Genomic DNA, 27,773 nt, shown 5'->3' with positions numbered 1-27,773 from the left:
AAACATTAAGGATTCTTTAGGCGTAAAAAAAAACCAAAAACTCAAGCATTTATTTTTTATTCTGTTAATGCTAGTTAATATTATTAATTTTAAAAATTCAACATTATCGTGAGCACCACAATTATATAATATTTTATTACAGTTCCGTCACGTGATGGCAGGTCGTGTCTTATCGCTAGTTGGTAAGGAAGGTGTCAACTGTGAGGAGTATTAACACTCGTTTATTGTAGGACTAGTGAAATGCACTCAGCATAGCATTACTTAAAAGGCACTTATATCTACAATTAAATCACTTTAACTTAAACTAACTCGTCAGGATGTCGTTGTTTCCCGCCATTTCTGTCTCATTCAACGTCTCTTGTTCGTCACTTCATATTACATCATTATCGTACAGGTTAAGTTAAAAATTAAGCTTGATATGTTAAAAAATTAACATAAAATATGCTATAACGTTCTGACTTTGACATTTCGGTTACTTGTCAAAATCAAACCGCCATCTTGAACAGTGCTGCCAGACTTATGAACATAATTATAAAGGCGGGTAAATTAACGCTGCCGTTGTTTGTTTTGTAAACGAGGTCGCTGGTCTGAGAGACGGTGGCCGCGTCTTCATCGCCAAGCTTCTGATTGGCTACTTTCAGATTCTTCAACAGAGTCAAAACGTCCTCTGAAACAATAATCGGATTATTATAAGACTTGCATAGAAAATGTAAAAAATTGCATCGCTTGTTCCGTATACCCTGTTTTATTAAAATATATATATTAAAAGTCGCGGTAAGTAGTTTTGTGATCTGTCAGTTATTATAGTTTTATAGTCTGATATTAATTAAAAGAACACAATTTTCCTTTTTATTATCAATATTCTCTTTTTCTTATTATAACAATTTTATGTCACTTTTTATATAAGTTTCATGACTTTATAGAACTGAGCAGAATGTCCAAAATATATAACACATAGATATTAGGATAAGATATTTTAAATTAAAGACTAGATCGTTAATGATGAAGAGTTTAAAGTGACTCGTTTTATATAGAACTATATTACAACGAAATACATTATGCTTAAACGTGAAAATTTGTGAGTGCGGCTGGATGGATCTCTGTTAGTCTTTCAGATAAATGTTAGTCTTTCAGCTAAAATTCACTACACAGACATTGATGAAAATTGAAAGTAATGTAGCTTAGATATAAGAATTTAATCAAAAATTTTCTTTTACCGCAGGGTCAAGGAACAACTATTATATCGTATAAATACGTGACACACCAAATGTCGCTGGCGGTTTGTTATATATAGTTTTAAAACTATATAAATTTGTCCCCGAGCGCAACTCTTTGTCGAGTCGTTGGCAGAAACTAGTATAATAATACAGTATCAATGAACCCTCGTGACCAACCTTCCTCCCTGTTGCCGCCCATCCAGTCGACCTTTATGATAGTAGTGAGAGACACCTCGTAAACCTTGTTGGACGAAGTGCCGGCGATGGAGCGGCGTCTTCTGCCGTACGCTGTCACGCCATTCGTGCATTGGACCTTTGGATTTAGATTTTAGGGCGTTAAAAATTTAAAAACTGTCAAAAATATGTCAAAGTCAAAGAATCTGATTTAAAAGTTATTCCAAGCATTATATATCCACGAATCCAGTGGGAATGAAGCCAAAAACTAAATATATGATTTTTTTTTTCTGACAGTCAGGTTGGCAGTAAAAGCTTTGTTGGATCCCTGATTTACATTTATTGATGCATACTATTTTTTGCATGCAGACAAAATTGCTTTCCCTTCAATATAAAAATAATCAACTTATATAGGATAAAATATATATGTAGACTTTAACACCCACACATACATATATATATTTAGGGAACACACATTTAATTCGAACCGAATCTAAAAAACTCCTGAACGCACCCGAAGTGTCATTAGATCGTTGACATTTGGTTTATTCACTTTTGCGCGGGAAAGTATTTGTCTTAGCAAATTAAATTTAAGTTTTTCTGGTTGCGGATAGTAATTAGTTAAAATCTTTAATACAAACTCCAGTTAAGGTTCGATTGTTATTTAAATTTTTAGTTTTGTACGACAATATTTTTTTTTAATTTTGTCCGAATCCTATATGTATATATATATTTATACTCACTCCTTGACATTTGTCGAGGCACACTGTGACAGTTCCTCTGAAGAGCACGTATGAAGTATCAGGGAATTTAAACGCCCTGAACTTAGCAGTCAAGTTTTTGCCGTCTGACGTCACGAAGTTATCAAATAGATAAGGATCGACGGAACATCTGTAATAAAGCAATATAACTTATAGTTATAAAATATCTTAAGTATGAGTTTTCATATATAAGATATAGTTATACATATCTTTAGTACGAGTCTTCACTGTCAAAATTAGGAATATTTAAAAGTTCCGAATTTACTAATCTTATCACGTAACGTGTAAACTGTCTGAAATCAGTTCAATGACCCAAGTAAGTGTTACCAGGGCTAAGGATATCAATAAATCAGTGATTTATGTGAACAAACGAAAAATCTAAAACAACCATCACGTTCTTTAAATTTCGTATATCAGACAAAAACGTTAAGACTGAATTCGGGCTCCATTTAAAAAACATTCAATTATTCTGACATATTATCTGTGACAGGCGACATGGTTGTTTTTAATCACTTAGATTCTTTGAAAAATGGCCATTACATCATAAAACAAGCTCCTTCCTGTCTTTATCATAAGAACAATTTCCACTAAATAAAACAATAATGATAAGATATTGACAAAATTCAGTATGAAGCAAACCGCAGCTCAAAAAACAAAGTACATTTGTATCTATCATCAGACGTACCCATTGAATATGATAGTCTCCTGTTGTTTCCCAGTGTCGGTGACATGCATGTAGTTGACCAGCAGGCCGTACACCGGGGAAGAGCTGTTGTCCAGGAAAATGTCCATGGAGAGGGGAGTGCCCGGACTCACTGAGATCTCACCCGACACCCTGATATATATGAGAATAGGCAATCGATAAATAAAAAGTGAAATTGAGACACATATATGAACAACAATATTATAAATGAGAGAGCCACTCTGTCTGTCTGTCTGTTATGCTTTCATGTCTAAACCATTGAACTGATTTTGATGAATTTTGATATAGACATAGACAGAATCCTGGAAAAGGACAGGCAATTTTCATCCTGATCCCAAAACTACAGGCATGGAACCATGAACTGCTGTTTAGAAACTTGACATTTGTCATATATATATATATGACAAATGTCAAGTTTCTTTTACAGTAAAATAAAGCAATAAAATATAATGTGTATCGGTTTAAAAAATAATATTGTCTAATACCTAATTAAATCTCTATATATCTTTAGTCATGTCACAATCACTCACTGCTTTCCGTTCTGTTTGACCACAGCCCCCAGCATCGGTTCGGGCGCTCTGCCCTCCATGTACCTCGTGATGTCGAGCACACTTAAATAAAATGAGACAAAAATATAGATTTCATTAATTTATTTACTAATATTTACAGGGACGGGCAAGAATCAAAGACGTATTTCTGTAAAATTTCATATATTTTTTGTTATGTTTTATGATCATTGATATTAATATTAAAAACTATTATCTCGTGTTCGTGATCACGGTTGCAATGTAACCGAAACGTCAAAAGTATGTAGTTTTTTTAAAATAATAAAATACGCGAAGTTACCCGATAATATTGGTAGTATTTGAATTATAAATATGTTGTTTGTTTGGTCTTAAACCAAAATCATTTCAACTATTGTTGGAACGTATCTATAACCCATTCATTGCTCTTTTCACTATCGATTAGTTTATTTAAACATTTATATTATTTTAACCATTCTTTGATATTCATAAAAAACCTACTTTTTAGCCCTTATCTAATACAATGAATGTAAAAAAAAAGTGAAAAAGAAAATTCACATTTGACAAAGTAAATACATATATAAATGTCACTATTATTATTGTGTTCTAACTAATTAGCAATCGATGACATCACACAATACTCAAGATTACAATTCGTCCAACAAATAAAAACGTTGACATTGGCATAATATTCCACGATTCCAGGTCGAATGAAGCCATAGCATTAAAAAATAATAATTGTTGACATTTAACGTCAAAACAGTACTGTCAGATTAATATTTTTACTTTTTTCACTCTTTTGTGTATATTTTCACTCATAATACTCACTCTGGCTCATTGAAGTCCACTGGGAATGGTTCGACGGCCCGTTTGGAGAGTGCCCTCAGCTTGTTGCTTACAACACACCTTACTCTCACCGTGTCTCGCCCGCCCGACGCGTCCTCTATTACGACTTTGTGATAATAAGTCCGTATACCCTGATTTGAATTAACATAAAATATAATATATTACACTTCATTATGTTTATCGAATATCTATATTGACCTTTGAAAATAATTGCTAAAACTCACTTTAAAATGAAATAACGGTTTAAAACAAATTGCACGATGTTGTTTTGTATTACATTTAATTTTTTTAACGATTATATTAATTTTTAAACGTGCATGCTACAGTCTGCCAATGTCACGTAATAGTAATTTTTTCATTAATAATAATAATTGGTTGAGATATTATGAACAGTTATTTAAGTTTGAATGTTGGAGATAACAAGAAGTTAAAACATGTAACCAGAGAAGTACATGATGAAGATTACATAACAAAAACTAGAATCAAGGCTAGGATGTCTCGTTACAAAAAACCAGGAAGTGTTTCAGACGTGTCGGCAGCCATATTGGAATTACTTTATAGCAAAATAAATATAGGAAAAATATCTTAATTATATATATGAAACGATTTTTACTACTAATATATATTATTTTATATACTTTTTAAACTGAAAATGCATCGAAGTACAAAGAATATGTTAATTGTTACGTAATAACATTAGTGAGTTCGTTACTTTTATTGTGTTTTGCAATGCATTCAATAGTATCATTAATATGCAAGGCATTCGCAATTTGTGTGAGCGGAGTGGATGCGGCATTGATTGACAAAGATGCCTCGACGCCATTTTTTATTATTTTTTTTATTGTAGCATTCGGTATTAATTCCAAGAAGTTTTATTATATCTCTTTAGTTTATTTGGTAATGGTAACTAAGATTAACGTGTACACATTTAAAGGAAACTAATTTTTTTGGTTACAAAGCGTTAGACACTTATTTCGTCTGTCCGTGATCATTGCTGTATACTGTAAAGTAAACGAAACCACGGGATTATGTAGTTACAAAATAATAAAAAACGCTTAGTATCTGTATAATAGTTTTATTTATTATTTGGTAGTTATTGTCAGCTTCCGAACAGAAGTGTCTAACGTATTTGTATAACTGAATGTATTCTATTACATTTTCGGAGTAGTTAGGAGTATTTTAGTACAAGGGAGGAATTATATGATAGGGCTTTCTCGCACGTAAGGCAGCTTTGGATACAAGACACTGTTTTTTAGTATCCTTACTTCAAGTTTGCTTCATTATAATCAGCTTATTAGTGCCCACAGCTGAGCGAAGGCCTTTTCTCACATGGAGAAGGTGAGAGCATAAATCACCACGCTTGCTCAAGGCAGACTGCGGATTTCAAACTTATAATTGCAAATTACAAGTCCAGGTTTCCTCACGATGTTTTCCTTCACCGTTTGACATTGGTGTCTAAATACTTTTAGAGAGCAGATATGACTCGGTGAATCACATAAGTACTTTTAATTTGGCATTCATTTGGTAAGGATCAATCAATCAATGAAAGACTGGACTATGTCTATGTTTAATTAGACAACGCAAATTCAATTTCATCTAACAGAAGTAACTTTAACAATTCTCATTGTATTCAAGGTTTTGTATATTTTGTACTTCGTACTGATTTGATAAGTGGACAGTTTAGAGAATTGGTTGACAGCAATTTCTTTAAAATATGTATAAATTCTTTAAGACGTGAAACTTTTGTGGATGAATAAAATTGTTATGACGACAAATTTTGAAATTCCTTTGTATGACGTCTTTTTATACGAAATATTGTTTATTTTAAGAATATTCGGATTTTTTAAAATCAAATGATTGCAGTTTTCTGTCCATTTTTAATACGGCGCGAAAACGCTTGACGGTGTCATGGCGTCGCTTGTGACGTCACGTCTAAATAAATAAGACCCAAGTACTCTGCGCCCATTAAATAATCAATTTATTTTGTGTTATTACATATGAATTCGAAAGTGTATAAGTTGTGTGAGGTCGCCCAGTGTCAGAACACATCTTTAAAAACTCCTGATAAGTTATTTGTGTACGTTCCTCACAATAAAACAATACGAAGCAAGTTTAAACTTGCAAGGCGAGATTCAAAAACAATATTGTCCAGTATTCACCTTTATTTTGGTGAAGATCGCTTTGATGTAAGTTGTTACATCGTTTTCTAGATTCTACTATAGTGTATAAAACGTATTTGGTAATAATATTTTGTATGAGGTCTTAATGTAAAAATGTTAAATTATTTCGAGGTTAGGTTTTATTCCTCATTCCTGTTACATTGTTGCTTATTCAAATTTCAGTTCCATATCATATGGATAATTGTATGAGATGTCATTGGATGGGATCCGTGTCACAGACCCTCATGAAACCGTCTTGTATGCCCACAAAATTTCAATGTCATCTAGATAGAAAAAAACGAACATCAGATGCCACGGAAAGAGCATATCTTATAATAGTTTTAATTATATTATATGCTTATATGGAAGCTTTGTCATTTCGGAATTCTGTGTAACAAAAATCTTTATTTGATGGCGAAAACTCTCCCAGGATTAATATATCGATTCTAGGCAAATTAGCGCTGCCCGTCCTAGCAAATCCTTGCTTGTTATTTTATATTACATTTTAATATAACACTCAAATAGTACCCGATATAGTTAAAAATAGTGAAAGTTAACAATACGAAGTGTGACGTCATGCGTGTTGATGCTCCGATTTAGAAGTGACGTCATGCGCTCTGTATGGCGTCCCAGACATCATGGCGAGTGGCTTATTTTGTAGTTTTATTTCATAAAAATTAAATATTAATAACACTTAAATGAAACTAATATTTTTCGGAATGCTTCGCGTGTTTTATTATTTCAGTAACAACATACTCCCGACGTTTCGGTTACTTTGCAGCAACCGATACTCCGAAAAATATTAGTTTCATTAAAATGAATGCTCGCGAAAGTCTTAAATCAATACATCTCATTATTATCACACTCCTAATAAACAAAAAATGCGCGTCTTGTATCCAAGCTTCAAGATTAATTTAGTAAGTAGTAGTAGAAGTATAGTAGTAGTAGTAGTATAGTGTTTAAGCGATTTTTAATTAATGTCATCATTACTAAAAGGTACCCATCTTAATTGGTCTTAAGATACTCAAGAAGGTAGGTTTAGTGTCAAAGCAACTGGTATTATAGTAAGTATTGTTAAAATTACGAGTTCCTGTCAAAGAAAATTTACTCACAGTAATCTTATTAAGGACCCTCGTGACGGCGCACTTGTGGTACTCCTGAAGATCTAACATGAAGGTCGCCGAGTTGCCCTCGATAATCGGCTCACAGGGGGTGTAGTCTGTGGACATAGCAACAAAGAAACAATGACTTTCACAATCATTCATATTAAAATCAATATATACTAAAATATTCTAATTAATTCTTCCATCGGGATGAGGTGTAAAAAATCATTGATAAGTAAAAATGATTCAGAACTGACACGCATTGTTTAACGGTGTCAAAAATATGATAATCACGAGGTTTAAATACGACAATAAGGTGTTAGACAGCGCGTCCAGCTGCTGGTGAGGGATGCGGTCAGCTGTGTGTGCATCTGTTTATTATATTTATCTTTTACTCATAAACTATTGGAATTGTTAGTGAGGACAATGTATAACATAGATATGAATTTCAATTACTGACCTTAATTAAGACGTAATTTAACAAATCTACACACAGTCTGATGTTTAATATTATATATATATGTATTATAGTATATTATAAATAATAAATAAAACTAATATTTACGGATTTACTACGCGTCTCTTATTATTTACATCTCGTCTTCGTGAGCACGGTCGCTGGAAGGTAACCGAAAGGTCGGTAGTCATAGTTTAAAGTAATAAAATAACTCGTAGTATAATCCGTAAAATATTAGTTTTATTTAAACACTCGCGAAAGTTAAACATCTTTATTACAAAAAATTGTTTCATCTAAATATCTATGAGTGGATTAAAATAGGTACGAGCTATGGCAAGAGAATATGCCCTCAAAACAGTAGATAATACACCAATTTGTAAATAAAATAATACTATCATTATGTATAAGGGATATATTTTATATCTACATTTATACAAGTATGAAAATATATTGTAATACGCGATACTTTGTTTTTTCATGATCTCATTTAATTGAACCAGCAGCGAGTCTTTCCCGCTCTGCATCTTATTATCTCTGAAACCTTCCTGAATTTTACTTTCCGATGAAGAAATATTATGATTTCGTTATAATAATGAATATCATTTAATATCTAATGATATTGAAATAAATACAACATGTTAGTGATTATTTTTTTTTTTTTCTCGGCTTCAAGACTTCAAGACAAGTTTCGTAGTTATTTATGAAATCATTCTCTTTGTGTCAGAACTGCCAAATAATTAAATAAATTCGTTCAGTTTTTTATTTTTTTATGTTGTCTTCATTCGCACTGGAATCGTCTAATATTCAGCCAATGTCAACGTTTTTATTTGTTGGACGAAATATAATCTTGAGTACCGTGTGGAGGAAACACGAAGGAGTTTGTAGAATGGATCAAAGGCGTTTATTTAGTTACTATTATTAACTTTTTAATATATTATAATTATTATCTATACATCACTTTGACACATGAAGGTCGCTGATACAAATCTAGTTCATTACAACAGAGCCTACTACTACTACTACAGAGCCTCCGCGGTAGCTACCTCTGTATCCCGGCGATCCCTGTATTTATACAGCGTTTATTGATGCTAATTTGTGACAACTTCTTAACAAATACCAACTATATTAATGATCACATATTTCAGATATAAGTAAATTAAATAATACAATATATTATGTATGTTTGTCATACAATATCCGCCTTATCTCATGAACGTAGATTTATGACCGACAAAACTTAGACATCTCTGTTTTTTTAAGTAACACTTATGGTAAGAGGACGTTTGTACGTAGAGCTATTGATGGTAAGACTGATTTTTAATAATTTTTAACATTTCCCATATACATACATATTACATACACGTTTATATAAAAATATATACTAGATTTTTAATTTTATTTACAATTATATATATTAGTCTCGTCAGTTCGAACAGAATAAGTGAAAACATTTAGTTACTGCAAGTGAGGTTCACTTTAATTTCGTTTAAAAATCGTCTCATTTCTGATGTTATACGTCAAAGGCTTTAGTTGAGCGATATAATGTAACATACATAACGAAACTGATATAATTACAACAGCTGATAGAGTTACTTGAAGTAACATAAGTACGTACGTTCCGTACACGGGCTCATGAAATTGTAATTCCTTTGGACGTTACCTCAGAATGCAAAACGAGAGCCACAATTCACGTCAACTATTCTGTTGCTGTTCGTCTATTGAGGTGTCCATCATTAGGTTTGATATTGGAATTAGTTTTACTTGTACATACGCTGAAGATTTGGAACATTTAAAGATGAATATTTTGTGTACACACACACACACACAAACACACACACACACATGTATATATATAATGACTGTTAATTCCTGAAAGAATTCATTGCATTACGGTTTTAATTTATCGTTGTTTAATGATTTTATTAATATTTAATATAGGTTTATAAAAACAGGTAAATAGTAAAAAAGACAATATCAGAGAAAACTAATTGTTGTAAACAAATATTATTGTTATTATAATTTATACTAGGGTATGTCTGTTTGTTATTTTTTTAAATTACTCTATCGATGTTAATTAAATTTTGGGCAATTGGTGTGTTCTCTTATCTGTTTTATTTGACGTTTTGACACTTGTCAGATATGACAAAGTAATGCTCAAACTATTGTGTAGTGTGAGTAACTTTTTGTTATTAACTAGAGTGTTCTATAAAATAAAAAAATATTAATAATAATTAAATAAACGCCTTTATTTCATTCTACAAACTCCTTCGTGTTTCCTCCACACGGTACTCAAGATTATTATTCGTCCAACAAATAAAATCGCTGACATTGGCTGAATATTGCACGAATCCAGTGCGAATGAAATCATAGCATAAAAAAAAACAATTTGTGATTGAAATGTCATCGGATTTCTTTCTTGTTTTCCTCTTCACAAGATTGTAATATTGATTTTTAAACAACTTAAAAGATTAAACGAAAATAATCTATAAATTAATTATTTTTTTGGCTTACAACGAGTTGATTTTATCACATTTAAGTATTATAACGTAGCTACTTTTTGATCGCTTTTGCAGTTATAGTTAACGTAACAACAATATTAATAAAATTAAAAATGCATAGATTTAGTAAACATGTATTGCCAGTAAGGTAAAAAAAGACTTGACGAATATAAAATAATGAAAGGAAAATAGATAAAAATTAACATATTCTATTGGAACTTAAGTTTACTCTTAGCAAAGTTATCTAATAATAATCTGTACACACTTTCTTATTTTATTTTAAACGTGTTTTGTGGCCCGCGACTCCGTCTGAGTTAGTTTCAGAATTAGTAATTTATAGCTGTCCCGGCGAACTCTGTTCCTCCTTAGAAGTAAATAAGATCATTTTGGATTTTATCAACTTTTTTTTTCTTCTTCGTTCTGATGGAAAATATCCTATATCCTTTCCCTAGTTCTAAGCTATCTTTCCACCAACTTTCAGCCAAATCAATACACCCGTTCTTGAGTTATTAATAGTGTAAGTAACACGATTTTTTTTTTATACATAAAGATATTTTAAGTGGTAATTTAATATCAAATCGTGTGTATGATAATGGAAACGTCTCCATTGAGTCCAAGCTTGATTCTCTCGCTGGGTTCCACGTCCTCATCATATTGTATAGTTGGTGTCAGTTTGTCCATATACAGAGCTATTGTGATACATTCTCATGCCACCGACGATTTCTTTAAGGTTCCATTGTTCTTATATATACTTTCATCTCCTTTCATGTCAAAGTTTAATTTAAACTTAATTGAATTTAAAGGTGCTCAAAAGTAAGGAGCGTTATAAGTTAAGATTTTTATTAATTATTATAAAAGTTATAAGCACAGGTACACTTCTGTTACCTGTAAGTACTTTTAATGTCTAATTAAATTACCTTAAATCATCGTTGAGATCATGTACGACACAGACAAACTGAGACAAAATTTATTAATTTGCATTATTTTTTATTGACGCAATCAAACCGATATTAGTATTGTTTTAAGATTATTAAAATATTCCTTCAAATATATATCTATTTATAAATATAAATGCTTGGTCTAATTACATCAAATGTTTTAAAATAAATATGCAAATAATTTAACGCAGAACATATTTTTAAGTATGGCAATAAATTAATGAAATATGAAATAAATGCTCACCCTTCAGTTGGTCGAGATAAGAGATCTTTCTGTCTCCATCCATCGGCACGACCACCTTCATGTATTCTGGAGAGCACTCGATCTGGGCCTGGGAACCTGGAAGTAATAAACACTTTACTGACAGTAAGGAGGATTTAATACAATACTAAAAGCGGCTGCACTGTTGACATTGACAGCACAAAGGTTTTATGACACAAATAATAGAACATTGACACCAAAAAGTTTACATATTATGACAATAAAAGTTAGACGAAACTAGAAGTAATAGAAAAAAGTTGAAATATCCGATATATTATATATTAGTCGATTGAAACATTTCAAATTATCTATAGAACATTTTTATTCACTGCATAGAATGTAAAAAGGTTTTATTATCCGCAAATACGGTTATCGCAACGATGCTTTTTTTTATTAATACCGTTTGTCCGTTTTATAACTCGGCTTTTTAATTATAGAATGAGGTTTACTGCTTTATAAAATGCTGTACTATTATCTGGTATATTGAACTGTTCTTGGTATTATTATATACGACATTGTTTAAATGCTTCTAAATATTTGTTTAAGGTTAAATATCTTAGAATATTCCAGAACTCTCTTTACACGAGTTTAAATCTGATGTAGTTATTTGTTGTGATGACAATTCGTTTTTCTAAACATGACATGAGGCTCAAAAGGACTCGTGTCCAGAGCCGTAAAAACATTTACAAAAAAAAAAAAATGACATGAGTCTTGTCAAAATAATGTTATATAATAGTATTGAGCACGATTTAAAACAGAAAGAGAATACGTAAAAATAGGGTTCAAAAATACAATAAACATTCAATTTTAAATGGCGCCCATTGTGTACAAATATCTTTAGACATGTTTGTCCGTCTTATAGGGAACAAAAATACGCTCAGATACGCTCACAATTTAGTAGTAACTTTAATTAAATTACTTATTACTAGTATAAGTAAAAATATTTTTTTAAAACTATGGCTTCATTCGCCCTGAAATTGGAATATTATGCCAATGTCAACGTTGTATTTGTTGGACGAATTATAATATTGAGTACTATTTGGATGAAACACGACAAAATCTCATAAAAAAAAGGTTTGTCTTGAAAATAACCTCAAAGATACTATAAGCGCATATAGTTCAATTGTTGAAGCGCCTGTGACGCGATATCCCGGAAGTAAAAGTCGAAGTTAATTTTATTAACAGTTTCAATATTTAGTTGAATTTTATTCTATAGCGTACATTTTTATAATACATGATCGGCCATTTTGTTTCTAATTCATGCTAATTCATGCATTTTTATAACATCCTTGTCCGTGATGACGTAATCTCTTAATCATACGAAAGTTCTTAAGGTCAAGTTCACATTAACATAAGAAATGAGTTATTATATTATATTATATATATTATTATATAAAAACATTGAAATAGAAAGCTCTAGTTACATAATAAGTCTGGGGTAGACGTCCGTCACGCTACGCCGGCCCTCCGTGTGAACACACCTCTATTTCGGCCTATTGTGTTGTTTAAATTATATATGTATATATATCATTACAGACAGATATATTGAGATAATAATAATTAAAAAACATTAAACTTATGAGTTGAAACCGTTTCTGAACGTCTGTGCGCATTTTACGGAATTGATATTAGAATTGACTTTGAACGATATAAAGGACGCTAATTTGCGGGTGTAATTCCATGTTTTGTCACTGACTTCTGGATTTAGAATTGGAGGATCTGGAACACGTGCAGGTCTTTGAGAGCAACTGGAATTATAACATCTAAAATTTTCGCGCGAACATTAAAACGAAGCTAAGTTTTTTTTTACAACGCGTTTTTTATTATATTATATCTACATAATCCCGACGTTTCAGTTCGTTTACTAGTTATGTAGTTATAAATTAATAAAAAACGCGTATTACCCTAAAAGCTTAGTTTGATTTAAGTTAATATCCTGCATATAATTCCTTATAAGATTTATTTTTCAAGAAATATTTTCCTATTGATGTCATAAACCCTATTAATTATTATATTTCCATCTAACTCAACTGTCACACGCTAGAAACTAGTATAAACTAAACAAACATATTTGGTACAGTCGAGCAATCATTTTTATTTAACACATGTGTTTGTGTGTACATTATGCTTAAATAAATAGTTTACACACACACTTTGCACACACACGCACACACACAAATACATTATACACATTTATATATATAAAAAGTATGTATGTATGTATGTCCAATTGAAGCAATATCACAATTGAAGGAGGTATATACATATGTAGGTGGTTGTAATAAAAATAAGATCCTATAATCATAGCTGTATGTCTGTTTGTATCAGCTAATCACACCTAAACTTGTTTCAATAAAGTATAAGGTAATCATTTGATAGTAATTACTTACAAAATAAAAATTATATCATAATTAAGTTTGCGTGTTTATTATTCTCTCTTCTGAACCTGGAACTAAGAATTGATTTTTATCATCTTCGTCCTTAATAGTTTTAGGTCCCAATGCCAGTTGCATATGACTTTCGCGTGTATTCATTGAAAAAAAAAATATCTGATTTACTACGCGTTTATAATTTTTTTTAACCACGTACTCCCGTGATCACGGGCCGCGGCCGGTTCTGTCATTTTTAATACAGATAATAAAATATACTTATAATCACTATTTCGCTGTAATCGCTGTTTCTAACTCGACCGTAACCTGTAACTACTCTTCCCACTCACGAGTTTACACACGTGTTCTAATGTAACGTACCTTGTAGAATTTATTTATTTATTTATGTACCAAAAGTGAATATAGTTACATTATTTAAAAAAGAAATGTGATGCACAAAGGATAACTTATATCTTAAAAGATATCTCTACCAGAAAGCCTTTTGATAGAGGAAACTAGATAAGAAATATGGTGTAGATACAATAAAAATAGAGAATGAGAAATAAATAAAAGATAGAGTTATATATATACATACATAAAACATACATAAATATATACATTAATATATACAAATATAGATATTTATTTTGTATTGTATATAACTATTATTATATTAAATGGTTTAAGTGGTAAAAATACAACCCCAGCAGAGCCTTATCACTCTTGAAAAAGTTTCCGATTTCACGGACAGACAAACGGAATTCACATATAAGAAAAATTGAGATATTATAATACTGTACAATGACGTACAGATATAAATACAGAATATAGCATATGTAAATAAAATTCACACTATCCTTAATACAAGTTTCAATCGCCACTACGTACGGATAGTTAATAGTTTTTCATTCATACATATTCATGTAGAGACGGGTTACGCTTCGTGTAGTGTGACGTTGCAAACTCGTGCTAAGCATAGCGGGTAGAAATTGTTATCTCGAGTGAGATGGCTTGTTTTGCTTTGATCATGATACTATCAAAACATATTTCACCTCACATATCTTAGCTTAAGTTACGATTATATTGCAATTTATATATATTTCTAATACAGATAAATCTAACGGCTTAATGTCTCTACAACCTAGTAAAAGACTTGGGCCGGTCCAGGACTAACATCAATTTATTCTTAGAACCCACTTCGACAGCAGCCCTAGAAGGTTAGCTTCAAATTTGGTTAGGTAGAGAGAGGAGCTTGGACAGTGAAGGTGAGCGTTTAACGCGTTAGATACGTGTCCGTTAAACCTACATCTGGGTCTCAAGTCCCAGGCACTGTTGATGCTCCTCTCCCTGCAACGATGGACCCGGCACCAGCACGGTGAATCCGTTGAATGCTGAGAGGTTTCGTCTCATATGTTCTTATTATAAATTAGTTAATATTATATCATACTCATTTGATAACGCACATTAATGCTGATAAGACAAAGATTGTACGTAAATAAACTCTTTGGCTTAATAACAAGTCATTTAAAATAAAATGATATTATACAAATGAAAAAAAATTACATATATATGGACGTTCATTTATTCTATCCATTAAACTATTAAATAGTTAAATATATATCAATTAATTTATTAAATAAAAATCAAAGATATTTCGATCATCGTTACAGTTCCCATACTTTAGCAAGACGGGAATAACACGCGAGATGTGATGGTTACCTAAAAGTACACAGCAATAAAAATATGTTTTTATAACTGGCAGCATTTTAAAAGTCCATCTCATATAGCTCAAAAGGACTCGTATCCAGAGCCGTAAAAACATTTACAAAAAAAAAAATACCATCTCATATATATTTCGATTTGTAAAAATTTGTTGCAACAACGCTAGTCAACTGTCAAATAACCGACGTGTTTTATTTAACTATTACCACAAACACGTGAAACCTAAGTGTCATAGTTTAAACATCGATGAATAATATAATCTATGTTTATTGTAATAAGAATCAGTTTTGCTTGAGTTATGATAAAATACAAGCAAATTTTAGATTGCGTTGCTTAAACATGATTTAGGCGATTGTGGATAGAATTACGATGTTATTAAGACGTAATACTCTCGCACGTTTTCAAAAAAATATGAATACTCGTTTAAAATATGATTTTATGTACGTTTGTTTATAAAAAAAAAATCCATCTGGTTTCTAATTAAGAGATAATTTGTCTCATAATATAATACAACATAACTTGTATACAGTTAGGACTTAAATCAATATACCTTTGTTATAAAAATTACGAGTGAAGACGCCGACAGAAGCTAGTATACAACAACATGAAAGACTTTAAAAGCTATGTCCTAATTAAAACAGAGTAAGTAAGAAACAGAGCTAGCAGGTGTTCTTATATGAATTAACTAATAATTAAATAAAGACATGAAATTAAAATAAGGTTTTTTTATCTAACATTACTCTGTGCTCATGTTTCCTAACAGCGTGCTTGATGTCTAACGTCTCTAACTGTAAATCACTAATAAGTAATAGGCATTAGTGTGTAGTTATATTGAGATCTCTGTAATAAATGAGCTATGATTATTCTTATAAACAATTATTTAGTTTTAAATTTGCTAAATCAAAGAAATTCCAAGTCATAATTCTGAACAATCTTCACTTAGAAAATTAAAATCGTTTCGTAATCATATAGATTATGTAAGGTCACTGTAAAAAGTCCCAAAAAAATATTCATTCTCAACTGATATATGTATATATTCTAACCTTAGCGTTACTATAATTAAATAAAAAAGATAATATATAATGAAAGCTAATAGGTTATAAAAAACGCTTACCTAATTTTACTTCTTAAAACGTTAGTTTGAAAAGTAATGAGAACATAATACATGTGAATGAAAGAAGAATTAACAGTTCGTAACAAAAAGCACGGGTAGCGCGGAGACAGGTTTGTAGAGAAAAATACTTGAACATTATAGGCCAGCGTTAACCTGTCGACCAAGTAAGATTTTTTATTGAGAAATGTGGCGCAGGAGGTAACTGTTACGAAGGGATGTGACACATCGATATTTATGAAGAAAAACCGATATGTCGGTTTATTTATACACTAGTTTAATTCTTAATACGTAAAAACATTAAAGTTTAAGGTCAAAGCGTTCGAGATTGAAATGTATTTTATTTTTAGTTTTTCCTCGTATATTATTTGTACAAAAAAAAAACTTATGTGCAAAGTACGTAAACTTTGACTGGTTTGTTAAAAAAACAGTGTATTGTAAAATAAATAATATTTTTGGATTCTCTTAGCGTATATAAAAATATTATCTTATTTAAGTATATATATATATAACTTAGATTTTCTTGTATTTTATTATTTATTTCTTCTTTTTGGTTAGTGGCGTTTTTATTATTTTTCGATCGAGAAACGTCATTGTCATAAAATATGACAGATATAGGACGTTTGACAGCTGTTCAGGAATTTAGAAGATACATTTTTTGTTGAAATTTATTTTTTATTAAAATAAAAATATAATATACGCGACAATTAAATAACAATGATTATACAAAAAATATTTTTAAAATCTTTATAGCATTGATATTTATAAATTATGTAGAATTATTACCAAATTAAACTTAATTAAAATAGCTATTAAAATATATGTTCTATAAGGTTTGCTTGTCTAATAAGGTTTGTCTTATTTTTTACGTCCTAAATAAGATACACAGTACAATATACATAAAAATATATGTATATCGATAGTATCCCATCCCTATCATCGATATGAATTAATAGGATTCATCTATTTTTAAGCTCGTTTATAATAAGGCAGTTCCAATTTATGGTCACAGCTATTTTTATAGCACGACTCTATGAGACATAGAAAATTGTTTATATGCGCTTGTGGAACACGTTTTCAGTGATACTTACGAGTTGAATTTTTATATTTAAATGCTTCCAATAAATTATTTATTTACGAGGAAATTTTGTTCATATTAACTTAAATTCAAATAAAAATATCTAATAATATTGCTTTATACATAAGAAAACTGTTTTTTTTTCATTAAGAACTTTAACTTACGTATATATTTTATATGAAAGTATTTAGATCGTAAATTTTATATCTTACTTATAGTTACTATAATATTTTCTTCTGCGAAGTTTTTATTTAAAATTCGTTAGAAATATGAATATAAAACATATTAATAGGTACATACATTGATTGTTTAAGATGATTGCTTCGTGTGGTGTATGTCAATTACGTGTGAAGTGACATTTAATATACGGTGGATATTCTGTTGTTAGAGAAAAACAAATAAATCATTAATCTGTGAAACAATACTTAGATGGCAAGACAAACAAACCGCATCGCAACAGTGTGACAGATTCAGTATGCTTAGTACAAGTTTACTACACACGAAGCGTTTCCCGTTTAACATTCAATAGCTTGCTAGCACTATGGTGTGTAATTTTAGATTGAAAATCTGTTAACGTGTGTCGTAATTCAAACTCATCGTAAGTACACTTTAGAACTTTAGCGATCTGGAACGTATTCAAGAACCCAGGACACCTTCGTGTAAATTTTTTTTATATAAAACGTAACAATTAATTGCCACCGAGATGTTATTGGGAAGAATATTCAGTACCATTGATTCTTTTAATAAATATTATACAAGTGCTTTTAAAAAATATATGATTGTGATTTATATTACAAGTAAGTAGATTCATAACAGTGATCGAGAAATCTTATTGATATATAAAAATATATATATACGTAGGTTTTAAACGATTCGTATTTAAACACAATCGAAACTTGAAGTAAGCGTATTGCTTATTCCTTGTTAATAATATACTGTCTTTATATACATTTTTATTTCTTATTCAAGAAACATTTTATATCACCTAAAACTACCTCATTGAGTAAGGTCTCAATCAGGTTTACGGCTAGATTTTCTCACATAATCACGTATTTCTATGAATCGCACGAAGTCTATTTATGTTGTTAGATCTAACGCTTTCGCGAGTGTACATTCAAATAATAACTAATATATACGGATTATACTACGCGTATTTTATTATTTTATACTACATAATCCCTACGTTTCGGTCGCTTCGCAGCGAGCGTGGTAACGAAGACGAGATGTCGTCTATGACCCGTTTCCGGTTTCTATTTAGATAACCTACGTTAAAAAGTACAAGATTTACGTATGAAAACATTAGGTACGTATCAACTGTGATGCTGCAGGCTTGAGATAAACACGATCTTAAACACGTTAAGTTTATTAGACTTTAAAGGAACATTTTGTTTATATTTTAATATATTTGATATTTGACCCACAATCTACGTGTCAAAGGAAAAGCAATAATAATGCGACTTAAAGGTACTCCACCTCCAAGTAACTTCTATTCAAAGCTGAGTACTTTCTAAGCCTCGTCTTCGAAGTGTGTTAGGGTAAGTAACACACAGGGTCAAACGGACCTCAGTAAACTCGTTTTGATTTGTTCCTTGAAATACAATTCTGATAATTCGTAACAATTTATATATCGTTTGTGTGTTCTTGAAATTTCTTTATTTTACATAAAATACATATTCTACAACATAGTAAACGATTTTATTAATTCATTTTCATTTAACAAAATTTTTCTGTTTTCTATTGCAAAGCGAGAAAAACGTGTGTAGATATGTAAGTGTGTATAGTCTGTGAATATAGAATATATAAGATTTTTACAAGTGACAGTCTACTAGCCTCTCAAAATATTATTTATCTATGGATAGTTGGTGTCAAATCTACATTGTCTATTCACATTTAACTGCGTTTTTGTTACGCTTCTAGACTGTTGGACAATTTATCTGACTAAAGCTTTGAAACCAAGAATGAATTAAATATTCTTTTTTCCAACCTAATATTGTAAGTTATAAAAAAATTGGTGATGGTAAGACAATAGCAATATTTAAAACATTTATGTAACTTAATCTAAATCAAAATTTATGTTCAAAATAAAAAAAAAACAATAAAAAAATGGACATTTAAATTTTGTAAAATATATTATGTACTTTTATGATAATAAAAGTACATAATATATTTTGGCTAATAATCGCCAACCCGTCTTGAGCAAGCGTGGTGATTAATGCTCTAACCTTCTCCATGTGAGATGAGGCCTTTGCTCAGCAGTGGGCTTCTACAGGCTGATGATGATGATGATTTATGATAATATATATATGTATATAAAATATAATGACTGTATGTGTTGCGATTAAAATTAAACACATTTTTTTACTATCGCTAACAACATACTCCCGAGGTTTCGGTTACTTTGCAGCAGCCGTGATCACGAAGACGAGATGAGAGTGACATCAGATTACATAGAGTATAAAAGGTGCTATTAAAAACTATTTGTTCTAGTGTAGGTGTGCTGATTTAAATCTCCATTTATTAAATTCAGTACGAGGTAAGCGAAAGCTATTTAACGTGTTTAGTACTCGAGATGTATATATTAACTTCGTGAAGAGGACTGAGTTTGCTTCATAATTAGGGTTTATGAAATTTAAGCTGAACGTGGAAACTTGTATATGTATTATTTCGATTAGATTATTTAAAATTTTAAATATAGAAGTCAGTTGAATTGTGTTTTTTGTCTCATTAGTAAATTTGTTTGCGTGCCTTAAATGAATATTCACGAAAGACTTAGGCGTCATTATATTCGGACATTGTAGTAACAAAATATTTATATGGATAGAAAACGAGAAACGCTGCGTGTGTAGTGTGTCTGTAAACTTATAGTAAGTGCACTGACCGCAGGCGTATTGGCTATGGACGTGACTCTAAACAATAGCTTCCTTGAACTTGTACGATGTTTAGTAAAACTATATATTTATTTGCTAACGGTCACATATGTCCTATATATACTGTAACATACTATTAAAAACGCGATAAAAGTGTTCATTAAGCTAAAAAATTACGATCTAAAAACAAAAATACATCGATTTTTGTCCTTATAAGAAATGTCTATTCGCTATTTGCATATCAAATACATATATTATTTTAAGAACTATATAAATACTAGTTATAACATGGGTCCGTGATATATATATATATATATGTTTTAAATGAGATGATTTGTCGTGTGAAACAACATAAAAGCTAGTGACAATGTGACATTGATTTACCATGTCTTTATACTTTCTCATAAAATTCGTTTCGTTAAATCGTTTACCTTAATATAAAGATACAAAGCTATCTTAGTTAATCTAGTATTTCATACATTTGACTTATTTTCTATGTGAATAAAATATACTTTGACATTATCGCGTAACTTATGTTATATGTGGGGTAATTTTAACTAGATGGCAGCACTTCACAGTTTAGCTCGTAAGACTAATATTGTCTATGCTTCTGTATCTATGATTAACCTTTTTAAATAATAAAGTCTTTATTCAAATTTTTTTTTTAATCCAATTAATTGGTGAATTACGAATACAATACAAATTATTAATAGCTGATTTTTTTTTAATTTTATATCATTGTCGTTTGAACACAGAACTGTCATTTGTGTAATTAGTTTTTGGTTTTAAATTAGGCCTTAACAGATATCTTTTGTCTAATAAAGGTTTAATTTGTAACTTATATAAAGAAGGTTATCTATTAACATAGATAATAATGTATATATATATATTATGTATCAAAAAAAAGGTCTTTATATTTCTGCTTAATGTTGTATATGTTAGCTTATTTTTTTATGAGTGATTAATTGAATTATTATATATGTATTACATTTTAGGTAATTTCCAGTCAAACAGTTCAATTCAATGCTTACCCCATGTTCGTCATTAATAGTTTTTCAATTCAATAAATCTTATATAGCATCAACGTAGCTTATTTAACGAGAAACGGGAATCGCTTCGTATGTAGCGAATGCAAACTTGTGCTAAGCATATCGCAGGGCCCGGAATGCATCCCAAGGGCCTTTAAATTATCTAAGAGGCTTCTAAGAAGTACGTTCTTGGTTTTTAACCTCCGGCAACAAAAGTGTTTTGCAACGAATTAGTCCTTCAAGCAACAATTACGGCCCAACCGACCCCGTCCCTAGTCCAATTAACGCAACACATACATAGATCCATTTATATGTAATTGCACATACAAAGAACATAATAAAACAATTTCTATACCATAGACAATAAAAATGTACAAAAATTATCCGGCCATAAACTAAAAGATAAAAGCAATGGAGCCTTAACCGCGGCCATCTTTATACCCCTTTATAAACATATCTACTTAACGGACGCCAGCAATTAATTAGCTATAATTGTTTATTTTATACCGCCATTTTGTTTTCACGCACTACCAAGTAAGTCTAGAAAGGATGGTGTTTATTTTTATCCCGTTTCTTATTTTAAGTTTTTGTAATGGCCGCTGGTTTGGTTAACGTGAGTTTTAATTTTCATTATATCAATTTCTCAATGAATTTGAACAATCAAGTTTGTGGGGACATATAGTTATTTCATTTTGTATTATATCGAGTTCATAATAGCGTTTTTCTTGACACTAAATTTGATATATCCTCTGTGCATTCGTTATTTAAATCTCAGTTTCTATTTATTTTAAAGTAGTTCAATGGAAGATACATTTTTAAATTTATATTTTTGTGGTGTGGTTTTATACTGAATTACATTTATGATTTACTATGTTCGTGTGTATTTTTTCGTTATTCTAACAAAAACATGCATAGCATTAATGACTATAATGACTTCGAGGGGAAACGAACAGTGCATGCATGGCGCCATACATAAGGTTCACGAACGCCTCAGTCGTGCATATGTTAATAATATAGTAAGCACGTCTTTTGGAAATTAATTAATTGAAACAGTTCCAACAGAGTCATGGAAGTCAAATGTTTACGAGAGAATAAAACAGTAATGAATTATCACGCATAAATTTCCAGCTAAGCCTCAATATTGATGGCATATAAATTAAAGTGTTCATTACAATTTACTGAATAATTTATAATATATACTTAGAATTTTATTTAAAAGAATCCAACCATTGTGTCTCCGTCACATAAATTTTCTTTACAACATCAGCAAATAGCTCAAATACATTGAAAGCGGCAGTTATCTATAAAAAGAATCGAAACGGCGATGTGTCACTATGACAGCGCGTATATTGTATGGTAAATGTTACCAGCAAAATTAAGTATAAAACCTTATTTGAGCGTAATAAAAATAAAAGTTCTGGCTGGCGAGGAATTAAAGACTTTAATAAAAATAAAAAAAAACTAACGAACGCATTCTATTTTTAAAGCGACGTCATTTTTTTCCCGGCGGTGTTACCTTACCGCGAACGCTATCTCATTATATCGATGACAGCGAGTCATTGTTAAGTGTCGATTTATATTCTGTGGTCGTATTATCGATATCGATAGACTCTTTTATTTTTCTGATATTGAGAATAAGCTTAGGGTACTTTTCAATTTCTAGTTTTGAATTCTGAATAGATATTTAGAGATAATCTATCTATCGATTTACTTCTGATATAAACCTTATTTATAACATGTTTAAACTGACCTTAGTTATAACAAGTTAAAAATTTCGTTCGGAAATTTTAAAGGAATAGATATACTATTACTAAAATATATATTTTTTTAAATCCTACGTACGAAGACCAATATATAGGTCTTCATTCACACTTTTATCGGTTTTTTATTGGACAGGAAATATTAAAACTAAATTATCATTATTATACAACTAAGAGAATACATTGCATTATAGTCAAACAAACTATTATGAATATGCAAAGCAAACAAATGAACATTAATTCTCGGAGCACATTTAGAAGACACTCACGTAGGTTATACATATACGGTGATATTTTTAATTAAAAACTATCACTGACGTTTACAACGTAGAATTATCAAGTTAAACATATAAATGGTGTTCTAAAACTAAATTTGTTTTTAAAAAACCTATAATGTTCGTTATATATATAATATTTACTCATCTTGTAATTATTACAAACTTAAGGTTTTTTTCCGTCAAAAGAATATTTTTTTTATTTAATATATTTCAATTTGTCAGTAAAAACCTGACCTTGATTAAGATTACTAAGTATTTTGCTAAATAAGTCCATTTAAAATAAGTGTTACGGAAATAATAAATATCGAGGTTGTGTTGCCATTATGTCATATATATTTTTGTCAATTCTGGTTAAAAATATCTTAAATATAAAGAAAGTTTTTAAAATACACATATTAAATTTATATCAGAAAAAATATCATTAGGAAAACTGTAAGGATTTTAATTAAATTGTTTTAAATAAGTGACTCAGAACATCCCACGTCTGGAAGCGACCTTATTCCTAAAATGGCAAACAAAAAATCGACAATAGTGTCATCGTTATATCGACTTTAACATAATATAGATAGAGTCCAATTTTATTCGCTATACATATAGGATAAAACAACAAAGCCGGTGAACAATTAAATTTCAGCCTTATTCTGTAGTATTGAGATTCATTATTGTGTGTGCCATTCGATTATGTCCTCATTCAACCTTCAACAAAGCCTACGCGGTGATGTAAAGTATTCTCAGTAATTTTGTAATATGTATATAATACAGGCATTCATGCTAAATAAATATAAATAATACATTTTATTTAAATATTCAAGTTGAATAGTAACCTTTAAAACAATTTGATTTCCCGCCATTTTTATATTTGATGTCATCTGTCATAACTGTCAAATATCTAAGCGCAGATGCAATAAGACAAAAATGTTTGAGATATTTAAAAATATAATAGAAATAGAATATGAAATAAACAAAATTAGACACACGTTTAGTATTAGAACAACGATTTAGATATTTCGTATTTACAAAACGGTATATGTATGTTAATTATAGAATACAAAACAAACGCCAATGAACCGAGCAGACAGTTAGTTTGACGCAAAAAAATATGCTTAATTGTACTGTAGATGGTCAATGAACCTTCAAAATTGAAAATGTCCTCGATGTTACTGTGTGTGTTAGCACGTGGGTTTTAAACACGAATTAGAAAGACTAACTATAGCTTTGGTAAATTAAAATACATTACGACAAATTTAAAACATATTAATATTAATTATAACAATTCCCGACGTTGAAAAATACCAATTTAAATAAGTATTATTAAATGTTGGTCATTACTAAAATAATGCTAGAATGATCCAAATTATAGTGCCATCAAAACAAGACAACGAATTTCACGCGCCAATTTCATTGACACTAATTGACATTATCTAAATCTTGATTTTTTTTGGCATCTACATAAAAATATTTATTTTCTCTAATGATATTAATGGCTTAAATAAATATAAATTTTATTAATGAAACTCACCTTTCCCGTAAACGTAATTTATGAGTGACAGCAAAAATATAATTTTGGTCGACGCCATCTTGATTTCAATGATTTATCTGGAACAAAAGATATAAAAGATATGATGAATATGTAAAAAGATATTACATGATGAAACTACATTGAAATATAAGTTTTTTTGTTGACTTGAATGTGGATTTTGAAGAGACAAAGGTAGCAGGTCGTGAAAGAAAAGTGGAAATACGTTCACTATCCAACTCTTCACGATTGAATTTCCCGTTTGTGATAATATGTGAGACATTAAAAAAAACATTTCTTTGAATTACACTATAAGACTATTTTTATAAATCTCATAATTCAAATCCTTAAAATAAAATCCCATAAAATATATATATTCAGTGTGAGCTCGCGGTATTTTTTTTTTATAATTACAACATACATGACTAACATCTTCGGAGTAGGTTGAAAACTAAAACCTCGAACTACGCTCGCTATCCACAGTTGAATGATTACACAGATGCTCTATAATTAATTAATGAATCTAACGTTACCAGAGACCATCGGCCCGTAACAGTCTGTTAATAACAATTAATTACGTTAATTGCTAGATACAGTTTACCTGAAGGCTCTACACATTAAGTTATCTACGTATTTTAATAAGGATGCTTAATATTTGTTATGCGTATACTCTATACTACACGTTTTATCGGATGCGAAACGGGAAACGGTTTGTGATTAGTTTGAAGATGCGAACTAGGATTAACTATCTAATTCTTTTTGGGATAATTAAAGTATGAATATAAAAAATATCATTAGTTTATATTAATTTAAATTGAAACTTCTTGAATAATAAGTCTAAATTCTCTAAGATCTTGTCTTGTATTAAAATATATATATATATATAAAGTTGTATGACCTGAGCTTTGGATTAAAATATTGCTGACGGTGTTTACAATACACTGGAATTTTGATGTATGATTCCAGGTGTCGAAACCCTGGAAATGCTACAAATTACAGCTGGAAACGCTGGAGGATTGAATTATATGCAATTGACGGACACATTACAATATATATACAATTCTTACAACCCGTAGTGGATAATGCAGACTTGCGACGTACAGAACTTGTTGTCATGTGGCGTTTTAAAATACGAGACAAAAATGAAGTGAGGGACGCAAAAATGATTGAAATGAGAAGAATATGGAGACGAGCTTTTAAAATTATCCTCGTGATGAAGCAACATAGAGTCCATTGGTACGGTCCCAGAACTATAATGACTACAATTTAAGTGTACGAATGATAACATATTCTGGGATGTATTCATTTATATAAATCCTAAATATACTGACATTTTTAAATTGGTAGCTTAATAGACATTATTTTTTAGTTTAAATTTGTTATATTGTCGTATTATTTGTGTATTGCACATTAATTTTAATCAGACTTCGTAATACATGGTTAGAATTATTAAATATACGAAATTGTTTTTGTGTTAACACGAGAAAATGAGACGTTTAACCGACCTCGAAGATGGTGGTATAGTGTTACCAATCAGGTATGTATGTATATTAATATGCATTACGCAAATACTCCTCACGCGAGAGTTGTATGTTAAATCTTTTATTGCATTTAAATCTTAAGGTACGGAGACATTTTGAGACATTATTATATTTTTTTTTACACGTTCGGTTAGATCATAGAAAATAATTCCAAAAAAAAAAATAGTCTAAATTTGCTCTTTCCTTTAAAAGTAATGTACTTTTTAAGTTAATACTATCTCTGGATACGTACACTTAAGTAGGATAAATTAAAATCTCATCAAGATAACGCGCTGCGGTGTGAAGGCGAACATATTTAGAATACTCTATATATAATTCAATTTAACTAAACATAAAGAATCACCAATTAAATTTAAATTATAGGTAAATTTAAATTTAAAATACAATTCTATAGATATAACGTCACATTTTATAACCAATAATATTTTTGTATCCAACACGGCTATAAGAGTTCGAACCTTAGAACTACATAATCACGGTATATTTTACAAAGACAGGATCAAAACAATACTCCGCAGTAATAATCGCTTATAAGAATCCCCTCGATATTAACTTAAGGCTTGAAAAATAAACAATAACCAAGCCCAAAGCCAGCGCAACACAAAAACTGACTGGCTGTATATATTTTTGTGTTCAACCACGCAATATTGTAATCACAGACAGCACTGTCACCTTTATATTTTTTTAATATAATAACACAAACACTAGCACTATTTTATATCACATAAACCCCTCATAGCTTACCGTTGACAGCTGATCAAACAAAATGGCGGACGCGCGCTGTATGCGCGGGCGCCGACGACACTGCCTCGCCTTGAATGTGAAGGCTTGAGCTGTTTGCACAACAAGCTCTTTAAATAT

At 30.4% G+C, this 27,773-nt stretch overlaps 1 protein-coding gene across 2 annotated transcripts; it reads right to left on the bottom strand.

Moving 5' to 3' along the window:
* Positions 1-41: 41 nt before the first annotated feature.
* Positions 42-27,746, bottom strand: LOC116776310 (uncharacterized). 2 transcript variants are annotated; one of them, XM_032669484.2, is made up of 10 exons: positions 27,657-27,746; positions 25,375-25,451; positions 11,625-11,720; positions 7,497-7,603; positions 4,208-4,356; positions 3,386-3,466; positions 2,838-2,987; positions 2,135-2,282; positions 1,395-1,530; positions 42-667 (listed from the first exon to the last, which is right to left on the bottom strand). In XM_032669484.2, the coding sequence occupies exons 2-10, from the start codon at positions 25,430-25,432 to the stop codon at positions 486-488; spliced, it is 1,107 nt and encodes a 368-aa protein (XP_032525375.1). In that variant the 5' UTR covers positions 25,433-25,451; positions 27,657-27,746; the 3' UTR covers positions 42-485. The 2 variants fall into 2 exon arrangements, with proteins under 2 accessions (XP_032525375.1, XP_061381338.1); XM_061525354.1 differs by lacking the exon at positions 27,657-27,746 and adding an exon at positions 27,145-27,164.
* Positions 27,747-27,773: the final 27 nt, after the last annotated feature.

Source organism: Danaus plexippus, chromosome 28 (genome assembly GCF_018135715.1).
Source record: "Danaus plexippus chromosome 28, MEX_DaPlex, whole genome shotgun sequence".
Lineage (NCBI taxonomy): Eukaryota > Metazoa > Arthropoda > Insecta > Lepidoptera > Nymphalidae > Danaus > Danaus plexippus.
Note: the sequence above shows the minus strand (reverse complement) of the source record. Positions and strands in the feature narration are given on the sequence as shown.